General features: G+C 43.2%; 1 protein-coding gene across 1 annotated transcript in view; it reads left to right on the plus strand.

The window, feature by feature from the left end:
- ralgapa1 (Ral GTPase activating protein catalytic subunit alpha 1) overlaps positions 1-23,586 on the plus strand; it is a 154,782-nt gene that overhangs the window by 97,951 nt on the left and 33,245 nt on the right. Inside the window, exons 37-40 of the mRNA XM_036593818.1 lie at positions 484-607; positions 2,014-2,169; positions 12,195-12,353; positions 17,086-17,213. Of these exons, the coding sequence (XP_036449711.1) occupies positions 484-607; positions 2,014-2,169; positions 12,195-12,353; positions 17,086-17,213 (567 nt within the window). The remainder of the gene's footprint in view (positions 1-483; positions 608-2,013; positions 2,170-12,194; positions 12,354-17,085; positions 17,214-23,586) is intronic.

Here is a 23,586-nt window from a genome sequence, read left to right on the forward strand (position 1 = left end):
TTCGATAATATGAAACCAATTTGGTTGCAGATACACATGTAAAATAATTCTGATGTCAGTCCTGCGTGACGTTCAGCGCAGGTTTCAATCAAAGTGAAGAAATGTTAGAGCTGCAGAAGATTCCAGAAAGAATCTGCTGTAGAAAATTAATCACATTAATATCCAGAATGACCTTCTAACAAAATTAATATCCAGAATGTGTAGTGGTGATCAAGTGGTGATCAAGTCTCAAGACATATAAGAGAATATATTATGAATAGGGACTTGCAGTATATTATTTATCCTATTATAACTTTGTTGTTATAAAAATACTTGAAATATTGAATAAAACATCCTTGTATAGTGTTTAAACCTACAATGAATGAATTGAAGTATATTCCAAATCTTTTGGACTCATTAGTCTAATTTTATGGTGTATATTATATTTTGTACCACAGTGTGCTGCTCTCAGCTTGTTTAGATTTGATTTTCTTCTCTTTTCAGTCGCGAGACTCACAAGATTGCTGTGTTTTACGTGGCCGAGGGTCAGGAGGATAAACACTCCATTCTGTCCAACACCAGCGGGAGTCAAGCGTACGAGGACTTTGTGTCTGGACTGGGCTGGGAGGTAAAACCTCAAATCTGTCACTTATCATACACGCAAAACCGAACCGTGCACTGTATACAGACCACACAAGGGGATATGAAAGGGGACCTATTGTGCTTTTCCAGTTTTCCCGTTTGCTGTAGTGTGTTACGTAGCTTTTTGTGCATGTAAACACTCTGGAAAGCTCAGCGTTCCCTCCAGAGGGAGAAACTCTCCCACAGAAACCACTTTTCCCAGCTTCCTGAAACGTCTTGTTGGAATTCTAAAATCATCTAAGCAAATATGTTTTGTCAAATTAAATTGACTCTAAGGCTGCGTTCACACAGCAGGTAAAAGTGGCCCGAATCTGATTTTCTCACTGTTCAGATTATCTTTAAATGTGATCTGTATGCGACATCAGTCTGAACAGATCAGCTCCTAAACTGACCCACATGGGCAAAAGAACAGAGCGTCACGCTGCTTCACGGCTCATCCAGAGGTGAACAATCACAACCGCCAACGAACGCCAGTCGCTCCCGGGGGATCAGCTTCATCTTCACCAGCATCACAGGAGCCATCATGAAGCTTCACTGACCGGCAGCTGGGCTCATCACCCAGAATGTGTTCGAGCCATAAAAAGGGCGCGGCCACTTCTTTGGTTTACGTCCTCGGATTCTTTAAACTCTGCTTTCAGACTTTTAACTGTTCTTTGACGCTGCAGCCTCGTTCTCCTGCGGCCGCGGGTCGGACACTTCTTTGAAATCTCTTCTCTTCTGATTTTTTGGTACAGAAATATCAGCCTAAATGTTTACGTGGTCTCATCTGCGCAAAGTCGCATGAATTCCGATCTGGCTGTTCAGACTGAGTCACATCGCCGCATATCAGATACGTATCGGATTTCAGTACCACATATGAAAGCGTCTCAAATCGGAATCGAAAATGTCAGATTCAGTGTGTTTATCTGTTCACACTGACACACATCTGAGTCACATATGAGGAAAAAGATCAGATTTGGGCCACTTTTACCTGCTGTGTGAACAAAGCTCATGTGAACGTTTCTCCACCCTCAGCAGCTTCTTTAACTAGAAGGGGTTTGGAACGGTTTTACAGAAGTTAAACAGAATGTTGTTGTGAATATATTTGCTCTTGTGAAACAGATCCATGTCCTAGCACAGTGGTCCTGGAGACTCACACCTCCTGGACATCTGCTTTCCTGCAGAGTTTCGTTCCAACCTGCATCTAACCTGCTGCCCTCTCGTACCTAACTCTAATCCGTCTGATCCAGCCAGTCAGGAACTTCTGAAGAAGTTGATAGCTGGAGCAGCTGTGTCAGATTTGGACCTAGACTCAGCAGCAAGGTTGATCTCCAGGTCCAGGGTTGGTGACTACCTTCCTGGACACTGTAGACGTGTCTGACGAGTCTTTACAACCTTTCTAACTGTGTTTAGGTGAACCTGACGAGTCACTGTGGCTTCATGGGTGGTCTGCAGAGGAATAAGAGCACGGGCCTGACCACGCCTTACTTCGCCACCTCCACTGTGGAGGTCATGTTCCACGTTTCCACTCGTATGCCCCCAGACTCGGACGACTCGCTCACCAAAAAGGTAAAAATCTGCAGAGAAGAGACGGTCAGGAGAGATGTGCCCAGTAGACAGAGTTACCACAGTTACTTAAAGGCAGTTTACTGAAGTTTAAAAACTTCATTTATTGATTTATTTCTTAAAAGCAGCTGTTGTGCTTATTACTTGCTTAATTGGTTTCGTTGCCAAATTAAAGATGCCCTCATCGAACCACAGCCACGTTTATTAAACTGCACTTTTATGATGTTCTTTTGTTTCCCTGTGTTTGCTCCTGCGTCCGCCTCCGTGCAAGAGACCGTCTCAAAATTACCATACGAGACGTGTTGCCATTATTATTGCAAATAATATAATAGATGCTGCTAAAAGGTGCTATCTTTCAAAAGACCCTCATGCCTATATAGACCCAATTCTGTTTTACATCCTTCTAAAGACCCTGATACTATTCCATATCCATTAATAAACAATCACATTGTTTTATATCCTTCTGTAGACCCTGATAGTGTTATATATTCTTCTATAGATCCTTATACTGTTACATATCTTTCTCTAGACTCTGATACTGTTATGGCAATTATATATCCAGTTACATGTCCTTTTGTATACCCTGATACTTTCACATATCCTTCTATAGAGCCTGATATTGTTATAAATACTTCTATAGACCCTTACAGTGTTATATATCCTTCTATAGACCCTGATATGCAGTTATATATCATTTTATATGCAGTTATATATCCTTTTGTAAACCCTGATACTATATCTTTAGACCCTGAAGAATGTCCTTAATTCATACTATACACATACTGTACACATACATGTATCCTCTATAGATGCTTACAGTGTTATATATCCTTCCATAGACCCTGATACTGTTATATACCCTTCTATAGACCCTGATACTGTTAGAAATCCTTCTATAGATCCTGGTACTGTTATACATCCTTTTACAGACCCTGATACTGTTATATCCTCATATAGACCTTGATACTGTTATAAACTTTCTGTAGACCCTGATACTGTTATATATTTTTCTGTAGACCCTGATACTGTTATATATCCTTCTATAGACCCTGGTACTGTTATATATCCTTTTATAGACCCTGATACTGTTAGAAATCCTTCTATAGACCCTGCTACTGATATATCTTCTTCTGTAGACCCTTATACTGTTTTATGTTTCTAAAGACCCTGATACTGTTAAATATACTTCTATAGACTTTGATACAGTTATAAATCCTTCTATAGACCCTGATAATTTTATATATCCTTCTATTGACCCTGATACCGTTATATACCCTTCAGTAGACTCTGAAACCCTGCTCTAGACCCACTATCAAAAGCGATCAATTTGCTCTACAGCTGCTCTTCTCTCTGTGTGTTGCTTCCTGTGACCTCTGATCTCTGTGAATCCAGAGAGAGAGAGAGAGGGAGAGAGAGAGTAAGTGAGGTAGAGAGAGAGAGAGAGAGAGAGGGAGAGAGAGAGTAAGTGAGGTAGAGAGAGAGAGAGAGAGAGAGGGAGAGAGAGAGTAAGTGAGGTTGAGAGAGAGAGAGTGAGAGAGAGAGAGAGAGAGAGAGAGAGAGTAAGTGAGGTAGAGAGAGAGAGAGAGAGAGAGGGAGAGAGAGAGTAAGTGAGGTTGAGAGAGAGAGTGAGAGAGAGAGAGAGAGAGGGAGACCGACAGACAGAGACAGACCATGCTGTGTCTTCTCTCCTTTCGGTCTCTCAGTAGGCCCTGTCTGTTCCACCTGTGTGGAGGTGAAGTGGTGCACAAAGCCACGCTGACCCCACTGTGTCATTAGGCCTAACACAGACACAGAGGGAGAGCCTTTGTGTCCCCCCGCTTGCCCCCCGGCCCCCCACAGAGGGAGTCGGCCTTACAGCAGCATTTTCACCCGAACACAAGAGACAGTAATGATTCCTAACAGCCCTTCATTCTCTACTGCTGTACCCGCCTCTCTCACTCTGCTCTGCTTTTACCTCTCTCTCTCAAACTCCTCACTTACACATACACACACACACACTCTCTGTCTCTCTCTCTCTCTCTCTCTCTCTCTCTCTCAGCCTCCTCACTTACTCTCTCCCTCACTCTCACTCTCAACCTCCTCACTTACTCTCTCCCTCACTCTCAACCTCCTCACTTACTCTCTCCCTCACTCTCAACCTCCTCACTTACTCTCTCCCTCACTCTCAGCCTCCTCACTTACTCTCTCCCTCACTCTCAACCTCCTCACTTACTCTCTCCCTCACTCTCAACCTCCTCACTTACTCTCTCCCTCACTCTCAACCTCCTCACTTACTCTCTCCCTCACTCTCAGCCTCCTCACTTACTCTCTCCCTCACTCTCAACCTCCTCACTTACTCTCTCCCTCACTCTCACTCTGAACCTCCTCACTTACTCTCTCCCTCACTCTCACTCTCAACCTCCTCACTTACTCTCTCCCTCACTCTCACCCTCCCCACTTACACTCTCCCTCACTCTTACTCTCAACCTCCTCATTTACTCTTTCCCTCACTCTCACTCTCAACCTCCTTTCTCACTTTCTCTCTTAGCCTCCTCGCTTACACACTCTCTCTCTTGCTCTGTCTGTCTCTCTCTCTATTTCAACCTCCTCACTCTGTATCTCTCTCTCTCTTTGTCTCTCTCCTCTCTTTCCCCCTCTTTTTTTCTCTCCTTCTCTCTTTGTTTGTTGCTGGCTCTCTCCTACTCTCTCCTACTCTCTCATATACATACACATGTGTGTGTGTGTGTGTGTGTGTGTGTGTGTGTGTGTGTGTGTGTGTGTATTGTGTTAGTCATATCCCCCTCCCTGATCTCACTGTAGTGTAATCACTCTGCAGTTTTCTCCTCTTTTACAGTCCTCAGTGCTGCGCTGGTATTTTCTTTGGTCAGAAACAGTGAAATCTAATAAAGAGCAGAATTAGCGTTAATGGCCGTGGCTGGAAGGCTGCGGTCGGGGCTCGTTTGAGCGGCGGCCGGATGACCAATCGCGTGTCATTAGAGCTGTCCCCTCACTTCCCTGAGCATTCGTCTTGTGGGCCTCGGAGAGAGGCGATAAGCTGCTAATGCCCTCCGAAGACTTATTAATGAGCACAGACGGCGGTGTAATATAGCGGCCGGGGGAGCGGAGGGGCCACCGATTGACCTCAGAGGGAACGAGAGAAGCAGGACAGTAATAGGATTACAGCTGTCAGTCTGAATAGAGAAATATTCTGCCCACAGCTGAGCAAAGCGAAGACAGCGGCTCCTCTGTCCTCCTGTCCTGCTGCATCAGTGCTGCTGCAGCGTCAGGACCGGCTTAAGCCCACCACTGTCAAACAGAACCCCTGAAAATCTGCTGGCAGAAAACCTGCAGTACCGTTTACATAGTCAACAGCAGCAGCAGCACAGTGTGTTCACATGGAGCAGCTCCCACACGTCATAAACAGGATATTCTGTAGATGTACAGTTGATTTTCTCTGCTCTGACGTTTCCGTCAAAAGCTCAAAGAAAATTCCTCATTCATTCATCATTTTCGTCTCATCGCTAACATTTCAACAGCTTCTCACTCAGATTATGTCATAACAGGTGAAAGACACAAGAAAACAAGATTGAGTACAGTTAAGAATGTTTTTCCTTATTTTCTGATTTCATGCACAGTCACCCATCGCGTGACTGCTTACGCACAATTACAAGAAAAACACACACTGTTGTGTACAGTCATAGGAATTGAGCCAAAATTAGAATCAGGTACATTAAGTGCATCCACTGTGTTCGAGGCTGGAGAGATTGTTTGTAATACACTGTCGTCCCATTGCGCCCCCTGGACAACAGCGATGAACAGGACTAATGTGGGGGTGAGGAGGAGGTGTGGGGCATAGTTCCTGGTATAGTTTGATCATTTTTAGTATAGTTTGGTAGTTTTTGATGTGTTGGTAAGGGTTGACTGTTTGTGGTTTGGTTTAGCATTGTTGGTTTGGTAGTTCTTGGTGTGGCTTGGTAGTTTTTGGTTTGGTTGTTATTTATGGTGTTCGGTGGTTCTTGATATGGTTTAATCATTTTTGGTATGTTTTGTAAAGTTTGGCTAATTTTGATGTGGTTTGGTAGTTTTTGGTTTTTAATGCTTGGTATGGTTTTGGTAGTTCTTGATATGATTTGGTAGTTTTTGTTTGATTTTACTAGTTCTTGGTGTGGTTTGGTAGATTTTGGTATGGTTTGGTAGTTTTGTATGTGGTAGGTTTTATTTTGGTAGTTTTTGGTGTGGTTTGGTAGTTTTTGGAATGGTTTGGTAGTTTTTTTGGTGTGGTAGGTCTTAGTTTGGTCATTTTTGCTTTGGTAGTTCTTGGTGTGGTTTGGTAGTTTTTGGTGTGGTTTGGTAGTTTTTTGGTGTGGTAGGTCTTAGGTTGGTCATTTTTGCTTTGGTAGTTCTTGGTGTGATTTGGTAGTTTTTGGTTTGGTTTTGGTAGTTCTTGGTATCGTTTTGGTAGTTTTGTGTGTTTCTTAGTTTTTAGCTTGGTAGTGTTTTTTCTAGTTCTTGGTTTGGATGCGTCATTTCCGGTTTGTTTTTGGTATGTTTAGACATTGTTTAGAAATATTAGTAATTGTGTAGAATTCTGTAGAAATATGGAATATGATTGAACTGATAATTCAGGTGTATGAAATAAATACAGTTGAATCTGTGATTTAGGAATGCAGAACATCCTCAAATCAATGATTTGAGAATACAGTTGACTTGATGCTTTAGGAATACAGTTGAACTGGTTTAGGATTGAATTGATCTAGGAATACAGAACACAGTTGATTTGATGTTTTAGCGATCTGGTTGGATCGATTTAGGAATATGGAACGGGAGTGGATTTGGAAATGTGGAATATGGTTGAATTGATGTAAAAGTGCTGTTAAATTGATGATGTAGAAATGTTGAATACACTTGAATTGGTGGTTTAGGAATACTAACATCTGTCCAGCCTATTTGGTCATTTTTGGGTTCTTATCTAATATGGAAAACAGTGATCTTACGTAGCTCAGTGATGTTAGCAGCATAATTGTTTGTTACATTGCTAACCTACTGAACCTGCAGAGCAGCTCGCTAACAGGCTAGCCAGTCTATAGTGACCAGTGAGTGTACACTGAAGGAGGGGCAGAGGGATGGTTGGTTTCTGGCTGATTGTGTCGGATCAGTGACGGAGAGACATTAGCCGTTTCGGTAGGCCACAGAGACGAGCGCCGACTGAATTGAGCCGTTGGTTTGTATGTGTTTATTCAGGCTGCCGGAGCAGAGGGACGTTTCTTAGAGGGTCCATGAAAGATGGGAGCAAAGATGGCTGAGATGAAAGACAATCGCACAGTCCAGAACGGCCTTATCTTCCAATAAAGGCTAAATCGTTTTGTTACACACACGCGCGCTCCCCCTCAGACGAAATGGCAGCGGCGGTGGGCATTAGCCACGCGAGGCGTTTGCTGTAATTCATAGCTGTAATTTGAGTGCGCAGTGTTAGATGGCCCCTCGGAGGGCGATGTGCTTCTGTTAGCGGCCTAAAGGGGGAGCCGAGGGGACCTTCTGCCACGCGCGGCCATATTCCGCCCTAAATTAGATTGGGCTTGTCCCCCTGCCACTGAGCCTACCATGACTCTTCAGGGCGAAATTGGATTTGCAGGGGCTGCTGGAAACGCTAGCCGGACCGAGATGAGCCGATAGCGACGCTAAACCATGTTAAGCAGACACTAAAGCGTGTCGGCTCAGCTGCCAGCGCCCAAATACTCACTCATTCATTCGCTCGGGGTCAGCGCTTCCTGTGCCGCTCCTGCTCTGCCCCTGCCACCCTGCCGTCCTCCTTCGGCGGGGCTTGAAGACAGAGGAGCTTCATAATCTCGCCAATTTGCTCGTTCAGTGCAGAAACCAGGCCTGCAGTGTCTGCACAGAATTAGAAGAAAGAGGCCACATGTAATCCAGAATAACCCAAATAAACGCTGTTCTTACTAAATACAGTGCGCTGGCGTTAGCGGTGCCCAGAGCGACTGGAACGCAGGCCAGACTTAGGAACATTAAAGCGCTCGTTATCTTGGAAAAACAAACTTTCCTCACATAGAAAGTCAAAGTGTTTAATGTCAGCATGTGAGCTTCTTTCAAACCGCTCCTTTCACTTCACAGTTCATGGAGACCACACATGGATGCTGCATTTTAAATTCATCATGGTTGTGATGTCACAACCAAGAATAGGTTTGCATATGACCACCCATTCAGCCTACAGCAGTTTAGCCCCACCCATTCAGCTACAGCAGTTTAGCCCCAGCCATTTAGCCTAAAGCTGTTTAGCCCCACCCATTCGGCCTACAGCAGTTTAGCCCCAGCCATTTAGCCTAAAGCTGTTTAGCCCCACCCATTCGGCCTACAGCAGTTTAGCCCCACCCATTCGGCCTACAGCAGTTTAGCCCCACCCATTCGGCCTACAGCAGTTTAGCCCCACCCATTCAGCCTACAGCAGTTTAGCCCCACCCATTCAGCCTACACCAGTTTAGCTCCACCCATTCAGCCTACACCAGTTTAGCTCCACCCATTCAGCCTACACCAGTTTAGCCCCACCCATTCAGCCTACACCAGTTTAGCCCCACCCATTCGGCCTACAGCAGTTTAGCCCCACCCATTTGTCCTACAGCAGTTTGGCCCCACCCATACAGCCTACAGCAGTTTAGCCCCACCCATTCATCCTAGAGCTCCGCCCATTCAGCGTACAGCAGTTTAGCTCCACCCATTCAGCCTACAGCAGTTTAGCCCCACCCATTCGTCCTACAGCGGTTTAGCCCCACCTATTCAGTCTACAGCAGTTTGGCCCCACCCATACAGCCTACAGCAGTTTAGCCCCACCCATTCATCCTAGAGCTCCGCCCATTCAGCGTACAGCAGTTTAGCTCCACCCATTCAGCCTACAGCAGTTTAGCCCCACCCATTCGTCCTACAGCAGTTTAGCCCCACCCATTCGTCCTACAGCGGTTTAGCCCCACCTATTCAGTCTACAGCAGTTTAGCTCCACCCATTTAGCCTAAAGCAGTTTGGCCCCACCCATTCGTCCTACAGCAGTTTGGCCCCACCCATTCGTCCTACAGCGGTTTAGCCCCACCCATTCAGCCTACAGCAGTTTAGCCCCACCCATTCAGCCTACACCAGTTTAGCCCTGAGAATGTCAGTCTTAACTTTGAGTCCCAACTTAACAGCTTTTAGAATGAGGCACAAGACAAGCCAGCCATTCAGAACATACCTCATTTACATACATCAGTCTTAAAGGCACAATAACAATATTCTAACAAAATAAAGAGAAAATGCTAATGTTGGAACTTAATCATGGTCATCGTCAGTACTTAAAAATCACTGACCAGCTGCATGTTTCATTACAAAGAGAGCATAATTAGTCCTGTTTTACTGGAATTATGGCAGCGCAGGATGGGAAGTGTTGAATATAAATCTTTGTATCCATTGGTTTTGATAGTATATTTTTAAATGTGGCACTTTTAGTCCTTTTTTGTCTTTCAGTTGATCAGATGTCAGAAAAAAGAAATGTCATTGTGTATCATGTATCGTGAAAAGTTCTTAAAGTATTGTGATATTATATTTTTGCCGTATCGCTCAGCTCCAGCTGTAAGTGATAGCAACATTTTGTAGGAGATCTTTACTGAGTTGTTTCAGCCTGGAATAAAAGTCGGCCTGGCTGTTGTTAGCTGGCTGAGAGTGGAGGCTGGTTAGCGCTGCAGGGCGTGTGATTGGGTGTGTAAAGGTTGGCGCCGTCCCTCTGAGTCCACGGCCGCGGCGTGATTGAGTGAGGCGTGGAAGATGGAGTGCGCTTTGGAAGATGGAGTGAGCAGTAGAAGATGGATGTGGGGCATTGGGAGGCAGCGCCTGGCCCCCATCGTATCTGTCACTACTCAAGGTTAATAGCAGCGTAGCGGACGGCCAGTGGTCAGAACGCACAGCGCCGCAGTCACGCTCTCACCTTTAAACTGGAGAGGATAAATATGAGAACAGGTTTGAAGGAGCCTTTGAATTTCACTCTGTGCTCAAGGCTCAATCTGTTTCTCATCTCAACTCAGAGCTTTATTGACGATCATATGAACCCTTTAAATGTGCAGTATTATTATTGTGTAGTTACTAATATTAAAGGATCAGGCATAACATTCTGACCACCACCTTGTTTCTATGCTCATTTTATCAGCTCCACTTACTATATAGGTGCACTTTGTAGTTCTACAGTTACAGACTGTAGTCCATCTGTTTCTCTGATACTTTGTTAGCCCCCTTTTACCCTGTTCTTCAGTGGTCAGGACCCCCATGGACCCTCACAGAGCAGGTACTATTTGGGTGGTGGATCATTCTCAGCACTGCAGTAACACTGACGTGGTGGTGGTGTGTTACTGTGTGTTGTGCTGGTATAAGTGGATCAGACACAGCAGTGCTGCTGCAGTTTTTAAACACCTCGGTGTCACTGCTGGACTGAGAGTAGTCCACCAATCAAAAATATCCAGCCAACAGTGTCCTGTGGGCAGCGTCCTTTGACCACTGACGAAGGACTAGAGGATGACCAACACAAACTGTGCAGCAGCAGATGAGCTATCGTCTCTGACTTTACATCTACAAGGTGGACTGACAAGGTAGGAGTGTCTAATAGAGTGGACAGTGAGTGGACACAGTGTGTAAAAACTCCAGTAGCACTGCTGTGTCTGATCCACTCAGACCAGCACAACACACACTAACACACCACCACCACGTCAGTGTTACTGCAGTGCTGAGAATGATCCACCACCCAAATAGTACCTGCTCTGTGAGGGTCCATGGGGGTCCTGACCACTGTAGAACAGGGTATATCACACATGACTACAACATACACCACTACTACACTAAATGGGTAAATTAACAGCAGCAAAATACTCTAAAATAAGAAAATGAAAGTCAGACAAACAAACAACAGATACATAAAAACTAAATTTAAAAAAGACAAAATAATGACAATCAGACATCAGGGAAATTAAAATATATACTGCAAAATAGATATCTGAGGACAGGGTTGCTCTTTTTGTCATTTAACACTTTAAGAGAGGTAATAAAATATTCTATTTCTATTTTAAAAACTGACATTTTAATTCAGTTCTTGGTAACATGTGGCTCCAGAGCTGCATGCGGCTCTTTTACTGCCCTGTTGTGGCTCCACAGCAGAATCAGATTAGTAGGTAATAATAAAATAATCCTCCTTTACAGTAAAATAAAGCTCTGCTGATCGTTCAACACAGTTTAACAGTAAATGGTCTAAAACTCTGGAGTTAATGTAGAACTGCTAATTCACCCTTTAACCCTGAAGATCAGCGCAGACTGCTGGTCACCATAGCAACACAGACAACAGTCTCGCCCAGCTAGTAGTTAACGAAACGGCAAAGAGAGAGATTTAAGATGAACATCGATAATTTGGAGACGAATGGACTTATTAGTGTTTATAATCACTCCAGCTGGTTTCCTGATACGTTTAATCTGCAACAAAAACTGACAAACACTAAAAAGTCACGAGGCTGAAGTCGCTTCTCATTCGAATTTTCCCGTTCCACCTTAAGTGGTGCCTGAGGCGCCAGAACATAACTGCGACTTAATTTTCCTTGATTTGATTTTCCTTTGATAAGAATGTTTTTATTATGTTTAAAAGCTAGATGTATGTAAATGAGCTGGTTTTCATGACGTCACAAAAACAATCAGAATAAAGGCTCTTTTTGCAGGTTATTTTCTGTAAACCGGGGAGTGAACAGAACATCTACCACATCAACTCTTTTACTTCAGTTTCCATCATATGGACCCTTTAAGACAAATATTTACTAACCTTCATGAATTATTCAGTTTCCACTGTGAATTTATTCTGTAATTTCATGAATTATTCAGTAAGTACTACAAAATATTCATTAGTTTCTATGAATTATTTAGTATTTATGCATTATCTAATATCTAGTATGAATATTTCTGTATCTGTCGTTTAGATATGTTGATATTTATTTGATATTATTATTATTATTATATTAATATGTTATTATCTCTCTCTTTCGTAGTTGAGGCACTTGGGGAATGATGAGGTTCACATCGTGTGGTCAGAGCACACGCGGGACTACAGGAGAGGCATCATCCCCACGGAGTTTGGAGACGTCCTCATCATCATTTACCCAATGAAGAACCACATGTACAGCATCCAGATCATCAAAAAGCCAGAGGTAAGTCCAGCCTTCAGTTACAGAACCTTCGCTCTCTGTGTTGCATCCTGTTCAGAAGTTAGAAAAGAAATTCTAAGTAGAAATATTGGGCTGCAATGTTTAGTCAGTCTCGTTAAGACAGTGACGAGGTGGAGTCCAAATAATGTCGAGACCAAAACGAGGCTAAATGATGTTGACACAGAGACAAGACCATTCATTTACGCCTTCGAGACCAGACTCGAGTACCCAGCACTAGTTTAATGTTGAGACCGAGACGAGACAGAGTCCAGATGATGTGGAGACCGAAATGAGAGAGTCCAGATGATGTGGAGACCGAAATGAGAGAGTCCAGATGATGTGGAGACCGAAATGAGACAAGACAGAGTCCAGATGATGTGGAGACCGAAATGAGACAAGACAGAGTCCAGATGATGTGGAGACCGAAATGAGAGAGTCCAGATGATGTGGAGACCGAAATGAGACAAGACAGAGTCCAGATGATGTGGAGACCGAAATGAGAGTCTAGATGATGTGGAGACCGAAATGAGACGAGACAGAGTCCAGATGATGTGGAGACCGAAATGAGAGAGTCCAGATGATGTGGAGACCGAAATGAGACGAGACAGAGTCCAGATGATGTGGAGACCGAGATGAGACGAGACAGAGTCCAGATGATGTGGAGACCGAAATGAGACGAGACAGAGTCCAGATGATGTGGAGACCGAAATGAGAGAGTCCGGATGATGTGGAGACCGAGATGAGACGAGACAGAGTCCAGATGATGTGGAGACCGAGATGAGACGAGACAGAGTCCGGATGATGTGGAGACCAAAATGGGAGAGTCCGGATGATGTGGAGACCAAAATGGGAGAGTCCAGATGATGTGGAGACCGAAATGAGACGAGACAGAGTCCAGATGATGTGGAGACCGAAATGAGACGAGACAGAGTCCAGATGATGTGGAGACCGAAATGAGACGAGGAGTCCAGATGATGTGGAGACCGAAATGAGACCGTTAATTCATGCTTTCGAGATCAGACTCAAGTAACCAACACTAGTTTAATGTTGAGACCGAGATGAGATCAGTGTATATACACACACACTGTGCTCAGACATGAGACAGGAGCATAATGTAAACAGCTGGAGTTGGATTTTAATTGCCGGTTCTTGTAGCGAACACACCTCTCTCACGTGGTGTTGCCCGTACAGTTGATGCGAGCCGGCTGACGTTATTTGATGATAATAACGAATCTAGTTCCTAAGCCAAACGTTACATTGCCTGTTTGGGCACGCTTTGGCTTTGAACCAGACGACAGGACAGCCGGTCGAATTTCGACAAAGCAGTGTGCTGCGCTTTGTATGAAGGAGGTGTCCGTCTCACGAGGAAATACGTCTGATCTGAGATACATCTTAAAAAGAGCCATCCTGCTGCGTTTGCCGGACTCAGCAGCAGCACACCTGCCTCAGGAGGAGGCACAACCTCAGACCAGCAGCAGCAGCTGGGAGTCTCTGAGTCCTTTGCGAGAGGAGCGAAGTACCAACATAGCGGCAGAACGCAGAAAAGGCTCGATTTGGGCTTTCTGTCACTCACTCACTCGACTCTCTCTCTGTCAGACTTTAGTGTGTATCATCTAAACTTGTGTCAGCAGAGCAGCAGTTAGACAGAATCAAGCCTGGACTGTGGTGATTGCCCCCTCCGTTGGGGGGTGGGCGCCAATCCGTGGGGAATACGTCGCTTTTTCATCGCGGTAAGAAAAAAACGTTCCATCACAGCCGTATAATAGTTTATATACAGAGTAATATAAAATCCAGAGTTTTCTGGACATCACAGTGTGTCGTATCACAACATGAGGATATCAGAAAACGTTAAAACACCACAGAATCATATCGTTTCGCAAGTATTGGAATGATATCGTATCGTTGGACCTCTAGTGATGGTCTACAGGTTAATTAGAAATAATAAGTTCTAATGGAAACTTTGTGTTCTTCACTCACGATGCTACACAGTCTGTTTAGAGAATAAATACCGAGCAGAGATCAGTACTCGAGGAACTCTGCGTCTTCTGCACTTCTGCTTTATTGGAAATCTGTTAGACGGAGTCTACTGACCACTCGATACGGAGACGGTGGAAACGTATCTGCACTCAAATCCCTGACTTCCTGCTCAGTTATGTCTGCGCTAATTGAATGAGCAGGATTCTGAGAATCGAATTCCGGCGTGGATGGATGGACGAGACGTGCGTCCTGCAGTCCGAATAAAAAGCAGGAAGATGGAGCGATAGCGGAGAGCGGCAGCCTGGCTTTTATGAAAGTCCATTTAGGTCCCATTTCACCGTCCGAGGACCCGTTCAGCACAACTTCTGTTTCATGTCACTTTTTCAGGAAGAAGGAGTCGAACTTCAGTCTGTCGGCTCGTTTGTAGAAGAAACATCTTTGATGCCGGTTTGGGGTTTATTTCAGGAAATGTGTGGACACACTCAGGGTTAGTGTGCCTTTAGGCAGAAATAACCTATTACGATAATTACCTGACCTTAAATCACGGTTTACAATATCATCTCGATATTTAAAGTATGTTTTTAATGTCATAAAGATATGTTATGAATGTCGTTTGTTAAAAACAGCAGTGGACCCTCACAGAGCAGGTACTATTTGGGTGGTGGATCATTCTCAGCACTGCAGTAACACTGACGTGGTGGTGGTGTGTTAGTGTGTGTTGCGCTGGTCTGAGTGGATCAGACACAGCAGTGCTGCTGGAGTTTTTAAAGACCTCAGTGTCACTGCTGGACTGAGAATAGTCCACCAACCAAATATATCCAGCCAACAGCGTCCTGTGGGCAGCGTCCTGTGACAACTGATGAAGGACTAGAGGATGACCAACACAAACTGTGCTGCAGCAGATGAGCTATCGTCTCTGACTTTACATCTACAAGATGGACTGACAAGGTAGGAGTGTCTAATAGAGTGGACAGAGAGTGGACACGGTGTTTAAAAACTCCAGCAGCACTGCTGTGTCTGATCCACTCAGACCAGCGCAACACACACTAACACACCACCACCACGTCAGTGTTACGGCAGTGCTGAGAATGATCCACCACCCAAATAGGACCTGCTCTGTGAGGGTCCATGGGGGTCCTGACCACTGAAGAACAGGGTAAAAGGGGGCTAACAAAGTATCAGAGAAACAGATGGACTACAGTCTGTAACTGTAGAACTACAAAGTGCACCTATATAGTAAGTGGAGCTGATAAAATGGACAATGAGCGTAGAAATCCATGGTCAGAATGTTATGCCTGATCGGTGTATATTGCAACAAATTAATTTTTAAAAATAAATATTAAAAAATGTCCTGATAATGATTCTCACTGTATGTCATGCGGGACTGTTCAGTGTTGAGATCCTGCGTTAGAATGTGTGGTATAATCATCATGTACATGCTGGAACACTCGTTATATAACAGTGCTTGTTGTGGAAACCTTTACCTTATTAGCATCCTCTCTTTATCGTAAAACACCCATGATAATAATGCGATAATAACCCAGCTACACATACAATCAGAACTTTTTTTTGCTTTATGTTCCATTTTTAAAGTAATTCATTCAATTCAATTCAGTGTTTCAACTTAAAGCCCAATTCTGAACATCTCTATATCTATATAGCCTGTTAGCCCATTAACAGTCTGTTGAGCTGCTTGATTAACAAAAAACATGTTCTTAAGTGAGGTTAAGTGAGGTTGAGTGAGGGTAAGTGAGGTTAGGTGAGGTTGAGTGAGGTTAGGTGAGGTTAAGTGAGGTTAGGTGAGGTTAAGTGAGGTTAGGTGAGGTTGAGTGAGGGTAAGTGAGGTTAGGTGAGGTTAAGTGAGGTTAAGTGAGGTTAGGTGAGGTTAAGTGAGGTTAAGTGAGGTTAGGTGAGGTTGAGTGAGGTTAAGTGAGGTTAGGTGAGGTTAAGTGAGGTTAGGTGAGGTTGAGTGAGGGTAAGTGTGTATGCTTTCATGACTTTTACTTTGTACACACACAGTTTGTGCCTGTATTCATGAGAGGGAGCATGTTTTCCTCCTAAAACCTCTTTGAGACGTGAGTTTTCACTATTTAGAAGGTGAAAATTTCTCTGTCTGCTCCTCCTTCTGCCGTGCTGCGGCGGCTGAGACTGTGAATTGGCTCCACCCAGAGGAGGGACTGTATCCTTCAATCAGAGTTTAGTGCAGCTCGAAAACTCACTGGAGAAACTGCAGCTTGTGTAACTGAGTAACGATACCGTGTGGGTTTAATATTCCAGGATACCGAATCACAGAAAGCCGGCATGTTGATGTCGCCACCTGTTGAAAGTAATGTTTGATGTTCAGTGTTGCTTTTAAATTAAGAAAGAAAAAGCCACAGTAAAACAGCTGTTTGCTGATTCTTAGTATATACTGTGCTTTAAAACGATCACAGTGACATTTTTCTAATGTTCAGTGTATATTAATTTGAATAAATACTAGTAAAAGAAAATAAACAGTGAAAGGAAATGATAATTTGGGGGCCATTTTTGTTCTTATTCGCACATTTAGGACCATTTTACACACATATGGAGACATTTTGTGAAATACTCAAAATAATATTTTAGCTAAGCAATACTTTTTTCAGCTTCATTTAATTTTAGGTCATTTTTGGCCCTGTGCTTGTGTTATAAAGGATGTTGAATGTTGAAAAATGTTGAATATGAGTCCATATGGTTATTTCTGACTCTTTTAAACAAACATTTCCGTCTCTTTCTTTAGGTCCCGTTTTTCGGCCCCTTGTTTGACGGTGCTATAGTGGACGGGAAGATTTTGCCGACGATGGTGCGAGCCACGGCCATAAACGCCAGCCGAGCGCTAAAATCCCTCATCCCGCTCTACCAGAACTTGTATCCTTTTACCCGAAATGCAAAGCCTGCGTGGGTTTCAGAACCAGGTAACGCAGCAGCTGCACACTGTCATAAAAACTGTTATAAAAAGTTTTGTATCTGCAATAATAATAAGTGCGATAAACCATTTTAAACTTCACAGCTGAAAACCCGGCACATCTTATAAATTATTTCGGCTCTCTCTGCTGGACATTCAGCATCGACTCGCCTTGCGCACACACTTGTGTGTTTTCATATGTGTTCAAGTCTGGTCCACTCACTCCGGCACAACACACACTAACACACCACCACCACTTCAGAGTCACTGCAGTGCTGAGAATGACCCACCACCCAAATAGTACCTGCTCTGTGAGGGTCCATGGGGGTCCTGACCACTGAAGAACAGGGTAAAAGGGGGCTAACAGAGTATGCAGAGAAACAAATGTGATACGATACACTTGATTGTCAGATTTCTTTGAATCCGCTTCGTAGCGGCTCCTTCTGAGGGGGGATAGGGTGGTCTTCGGTGGGGGGACGATATAATTAAACACCTTACAACAAACCACAACAGTACACTTTACACCATCACCAAATTCCACAACCTTCACACCGGCAGCGATGCGATGCGTCAAGGTGGCCAGAGGTAATTCATTTTCAACGAGAGCTGGCAATTTCCGGCGGCAGGAGGCGGCACGAACGTTGGCGACGCACAGTGGGCGGAGTCAGCGACGAGACCAAGAGTTTAACTTTATTCAAATAAGGAGTGAAGCGATGCTGCGATTACCAGTAGGAATCGAGCATTGAGCAGCATAGCAGGCGCTTTATCTCCTCACATACTGACTATACAGTCACAGGGATTAAATACAAATGGGCACACAAGCCTTTTTCACCAGGACTTTTACTTTTAGCAGGAACGCCTCTGATTTGTGCGTCCACTGATTCCATTGAGCACTTCGGCTCATCTCAGCTCTGACTGTTCGGGCGAAGCTGCTGTAAAACGCTCCAAAGATTGAGCTGCGATCTTGGAACACATTAGTATCAGTCAAAACAATATTGTCTTTAGTTTCACTGAAAGACGACTGTAATATGCTGTCGCACAGGCGGACTACAGTCTGTAATAATGCCTACAAAGTGCTCCTGTATGGTCAGTGGAGCTGATAAAATGGACAGTGAGTGTAGATACAAGTAGGTGGACTTAATAAAGTGGCTGGTCGGTGTTTATAAATATGTATAAGACACTGATTTGCATGTTTTCAGTCTTCAGTGATATCAGAATTGCAAAGACCATGATAAGAACGAACAGACAGTATATTGTGCAGCTGTACTTTGTAATATAAAAGTAAGACTCCACGTCCTGACAGGGTCTGAGAACAAGTGTGTGTGTGTGTGTGTGTGTGTGTGTGTGTGTGTGTGTGTGTGTGTGTGTAATTGACTGGCGGCTGAATCTTTGAGCCGGTGGCTGAAGCTCGGAGAGCAGGTAGACGTTGGGGCCGTTCGATAATTATTGATGTTTTATTTGTGCAGATGTGGAGTCTGAGCTCAGGTGATGGAATCGCTCTGATCTCTTCATCACACCAACCCGCATGCACAGCCATTTACTCTCACAATCATTCTCTACCTATTTACTCTGCTTCTCTCTCTCTCTCTCTCTCTCTCTCTCTCTCTCTCTCTCTCTCTCTCGCTCTCGCTCTCTGTCTCTGTACCCACTGCTCAATCTTCTTCATCCCTCTCACTCATTATTATTGCCTCTGAACGATGCGCTCTCTCTTCATATCTAATTTAAGCGGTCCGCGGCCCCTCAGAGTGACATATTCTCTGATATTTAAGTGACATTTTCCCTTTTTTGTGTTTCTCATGATGCCTTGAGTGCTGCAGGTAAATCACCTCTGATTTCTCCTCTTATTTCTTCAGTCTGGAAAGTGTAGCAGGTTGAGTAGTTGAACGGCCAGGTTGCTACTTTCGTCTCATTTTTTATGTTCATATTTGATTTTTGAGTGTTGGTGAGTTTATGTACCAAAAACAGTCATAATTCAGTTCACATGATCATTTCCCCGCCTCTCTTTATTCCAGTGTATGTAAATGAGCTCTGTTCTGATTGGCTGCTCCGTGTTCTCCCTCATTCAGAAAGCAGTCTGGACTGAAACACTCCTTATAACTTCAGTGCGAGTGGGCGGGGCTAAACTGCTGTAGGCCAAGATAGATATCTATGTAAATGTAAGCTTGTGGGCTTTCAGGACAGGCTGCTGTGTAGTTTCAGTAAACTGTGTGGACTGAGGAGTGGAGGGTGTGTAACAGGCATTATATACTTTAATATTCATGTTTTGCATTCATATGATGAAAATAATGTTACTAAATTATTAAATCGGAAACAAATCTTTCTTTAGGCTCAAATTTGAGCAAACGAGAGATTAATTGTGAGTAACTGCAAAAAAAATCATGATTAATCATGATTAATCGAATCATTTGAGAGTATTATATTTAAAGTATGTATTCAAAATGCATTTCTTGCTTTTAAAAGCTTTAAGATCTTTCATTAGCCTTAAATTTCAGCAAATGAGATAAATTAATCATGATAAACTACACAAAAGGATGCGGATAATCATAATTTGAGAGTCCAAATCTTTCTTTAGGCTCACATTTGAGTAAATGACAGATTAATCATGATTGACTACACAAAATACTGCAAATAATCACAATTTCAGAGTCCTAGTATTAAAGTGATAAATAAATTTTTTGCTTTTACATGTTTTTAAAATGGAATCAAATCTTTCTTTAGGCTCAAATTTGAGCAAATGAGACAGATTAATCGCGATTAACTGCACTAAACTAATCATGATTAATTATTTGAAACATTTGAAAGCCCTAATATTAAAGCAATAAATACATTTTTCTTTCTTCTGCATGCTTGTAAAATGGAAACGAATCTTTTTTTAGGCTCAAATTTGAGCAAATGAGACAGATTAATTGCGATTAACTGAACAAAAGAAGGCAATTAATCGTGATTATTTGAACCATTTGAGAGCCCTAGTATTAAAGTAATAAATACATTTCCTGCTTTTAAATGCTTTTAAAATGTAAACAAATCTTTCTTGAGGCTTAAATTTAGCAAATGAGGCAGATTAATCATGATTAAATACATGTAAGGATGCAAATAATCGCAATTTGAGAGCCCTAGTGTTAAAGTAATAAATACATTTCTTGCTTTTAAATGCAATTTTAGGCTCAAATTTGAGCAAAAGTGACCGATTCATCTACATTAACTGCACCAAAGAAAGCGATTAATCATGATTATTTAAACCATTTCAGAGCTCTAGTATTAAAGTAATACATTTCTTTCTTTTACATATTTTTAAAATGGAATCAAATCTTTCTTTAGGCTCAGATTTGAGCAAAAGTGTTCGATTAATCGCAATTAACTACAAAAAAGAAGGCAATTAATTTTGATTATTTGAATCACTCAGAGCCCTAGTATTAAAGTAATAAACACATTTCTTACTTGTAAAAGGGAAACAGATCTTTTTTAGGCTCAAATTAGAGCAAAAGTGATTCATCTACATTAACTACACAAAATAAAACGATTAGTCATGATGATTTGACTCGTTTGAGAGCTCTAGTATTAACATATTACGTATATTCTGTAAGTTTAAATCTGATTGTAGCTCTGATCTGCAACCTGGGTCTAAAAGCTCTCCTGTCTTTTTCAGAAGACTCTGCTACAGGAAAACAAAGCGAAGGCAGAGAGAGAAAAGAGAGAGAGAGAAAGAGAAAAAGGAGAGAGAGTAGGAGGAGGAGGGGAGTGATTCTCATCTAGCATGTCCTCCAAGCCAGAGAGATTGTTTGGCCCAGCTTGAGTCTTCGCTCGCAGCGATCTCACCCATCTGTGTGTGTGTGTGTGTGTGTGTGTGTGTGTGTGTGTGTGTGTGTGTGTGTTATTGATTGGCGTGAGTTGCAGGTCGATGCTCCTGACAGGCTGAATTACAGTAATCTGTCATTATCGACGGATGTCTCTCCAAACCCATTCTCTATCTCTCTCTCTCTCTCTCTCTCTCACTCTTTCTCTCTCTCACTCTTTCTCTCTCAAACTACCGCTCTGTCTTTCTCTTGGTCAGATTCAGTTTTTTTTTCCCCTCTCTTTTTTCCCCCCCAGCCTCTCCTCTCTCTACTTTTTTCGCTCTCCTTTCTTCTCTTCTCCTCTCTCTCCTCTCGGCGTGGCTCTCTCGCTCGTGGTTTTTGTTCCCCTGGTGCTGATAATTGGCGGCTGTGTGAGATGTCAGAGTGGCTGTGATTAGAACAGCTTTAAGCTCAGGATTGACCCGGGCGCCAGACGAGGTACACTTCTCCCACCCGAGAGAAAAGAGGGGGAGGGCAGAGAACCGCTTTAAAGCGGACAGAACCGTCAAAACCTGCTTTGTCTTCATTTCTACCTGTTGATGGTTCTGACTGATGCAGTCAGGTCGAGACCGCGAGGCGTTCCCTGCGATTAAAGCCATAGTTCAGCCAACGATCGGCCCTCTTACACGAAATGTGCACACTTAAAGATGGTTCTCCAGGGTTCTAGTAAAGAAAATGGTTCTATATAGCAGCAAAAAGCATTCTTCTACTGTTACAGGCTTCACATCGTAACTATAGCAGAACCCTTTTTGGTGCTATATAGAACTCTGAACACTCAAAGAACCCTTTGCATGATTAAACTGTTCTTTGCCTCATGAAAGGGTTCTTCAGATTGATGCAGAATGTGCTGTAGATGGTTCTGTATAGAACCTTTTTGAAAAGGGTTCTATATAGCACCAAAAGGGTTCTTCTATTGTTACAGGCTTGACATCGTAACTATAGCAGGACCCTTTTTGGTGCTATATAGAACCGTGAACACTCAAAGAACCCTTTGCATGTTCAAAGGGTTCTCTGCATTGTGAGAGGGTTCTTCAGATTGATGGAGAATGTGCTGTAGATGGTTCTGTATAGAACCTTTTTGAAAAGTGTTGTATATAGCACCCAAAAAGGTTCTCCTATTGTTATAGGCTTGTCCATTGTAACTATAGTAGAACCCTTTTGGGTGCTACATAGAACACTCAAAGAACCCTTTGCATGAGTATAGGGTTTTTTGCTTCATGAAATGGTTCTTCAGATGATGGAGAATGTGCTGTAGACGGTTCTGTATGGAACCTTTTTGAAAAAGGTTCTATATGGCACCAAAAAGGGTTCTTCTATTGTTACAACGTGAAGCCTGTAACAATAGCAGAACCTATTTGGGTGCTATACAGAACGTTTTTCTTCATTCCACATCCCTCCTTTCTCTTGTTCTCTCCGTTTTTGTTCTCCTTCTCTTTTCTTTCCTGCCTTCACTTCATCCTTCTCTCTTTCTCTCTCTCTCTCTCTGTTTTTTCTACATCCCTCCTTTCTTTGTTCCTTTTCATTTCCTCTTTTTTTCACTTTTTGGCATCTCTCTCTTTCTCTTTCCACATCTTTCTCACTTTTCTTTCCTGCTTTCATTCCATCCTTTCTTTTCTCTTTTTTACATCTATTTCTCTTTTTTGCTCTCTCTCCTTTTCTTTCTTTCTCTTCTCTTTTCTTCCCTGCCTTCCCTCCATCTTTCCTTTTCTCCTTTTGGCATGTCTCTCTCTCTTCTGCATCCCTCTTTCCTTTTGCACACTTTCACAGACTTTCTCTCCATCTCACTGTTTCCTCCTTCTCTTCCCCTCATCTCTCTCTTCTCTTTCTGTTCATATTCTTTCCACATCCTTCCTTCCTCTCTTTCTCTCCTCATGATGAATCTAATCAACTTTGCTCTTTAAAGGAAACTATAAAGATCCCCACTGTGAATGACTTACCATTTGAATTTGGCAGAGATTTTGAAAAATCTGTGGACTTGCCCTTCAGCACTGTTTGATGCAAGTATAGGATGATTTGGGCATGCAGTTAGCATTATGCTAATTGGCTAATTGTTTACATAGACTTCCATTGTTTGTTAGCAACATTAGCATCGCAGCACAAAAACAGAGAAGCAGACTTACAAAGTTCAGGTGGAAAATTTCGTGAATTTGAGTTTCTGCTGAAGCGTCACTTTGAGGGAGAACTTTCTGACTGTCAGGTTCGGTTCTTGCGGTGAGGAACATAATGGAGCAGAAGGAACCAGCCGTGAGCTAAATCTCCACGGCGGGACGCAGGAGCTGTTTTTAAACGTCCGTGGTGGAGGAAATGGCTCTGGGGGCGGAGCTCCTCCTCAGGTGACCTCGTTTGGAGACGCTAAACGAGGCAGAGCAAATGAATCACCTGAGGAGGAGCAGCAGCTCCAGCTCCTCTTCACCTCCTCTCACCTGCAGACTCTCTTCAGCTCCTCTCAGACGGACGCAGGAGATTAAATAAAGACCACCGGCGCGCGGCTGTTGTTCAGGGG

This window comes from Colossoma macropomum, unplaced genomic scaffold, assembly GCF_904425465.1.
Source record: "Colossoma macropomum unplaced genomic scaffold, Colossoma_macropomum, whole genome shotgun sequence".
Classification (NCBI taxonomy): domain Eukaryota; kingdom Metazoa; phylum Chordata; class Actinopteri; order Characiformes; family Serrasalmidae; genus Colossoma; species Colossoma macropomum.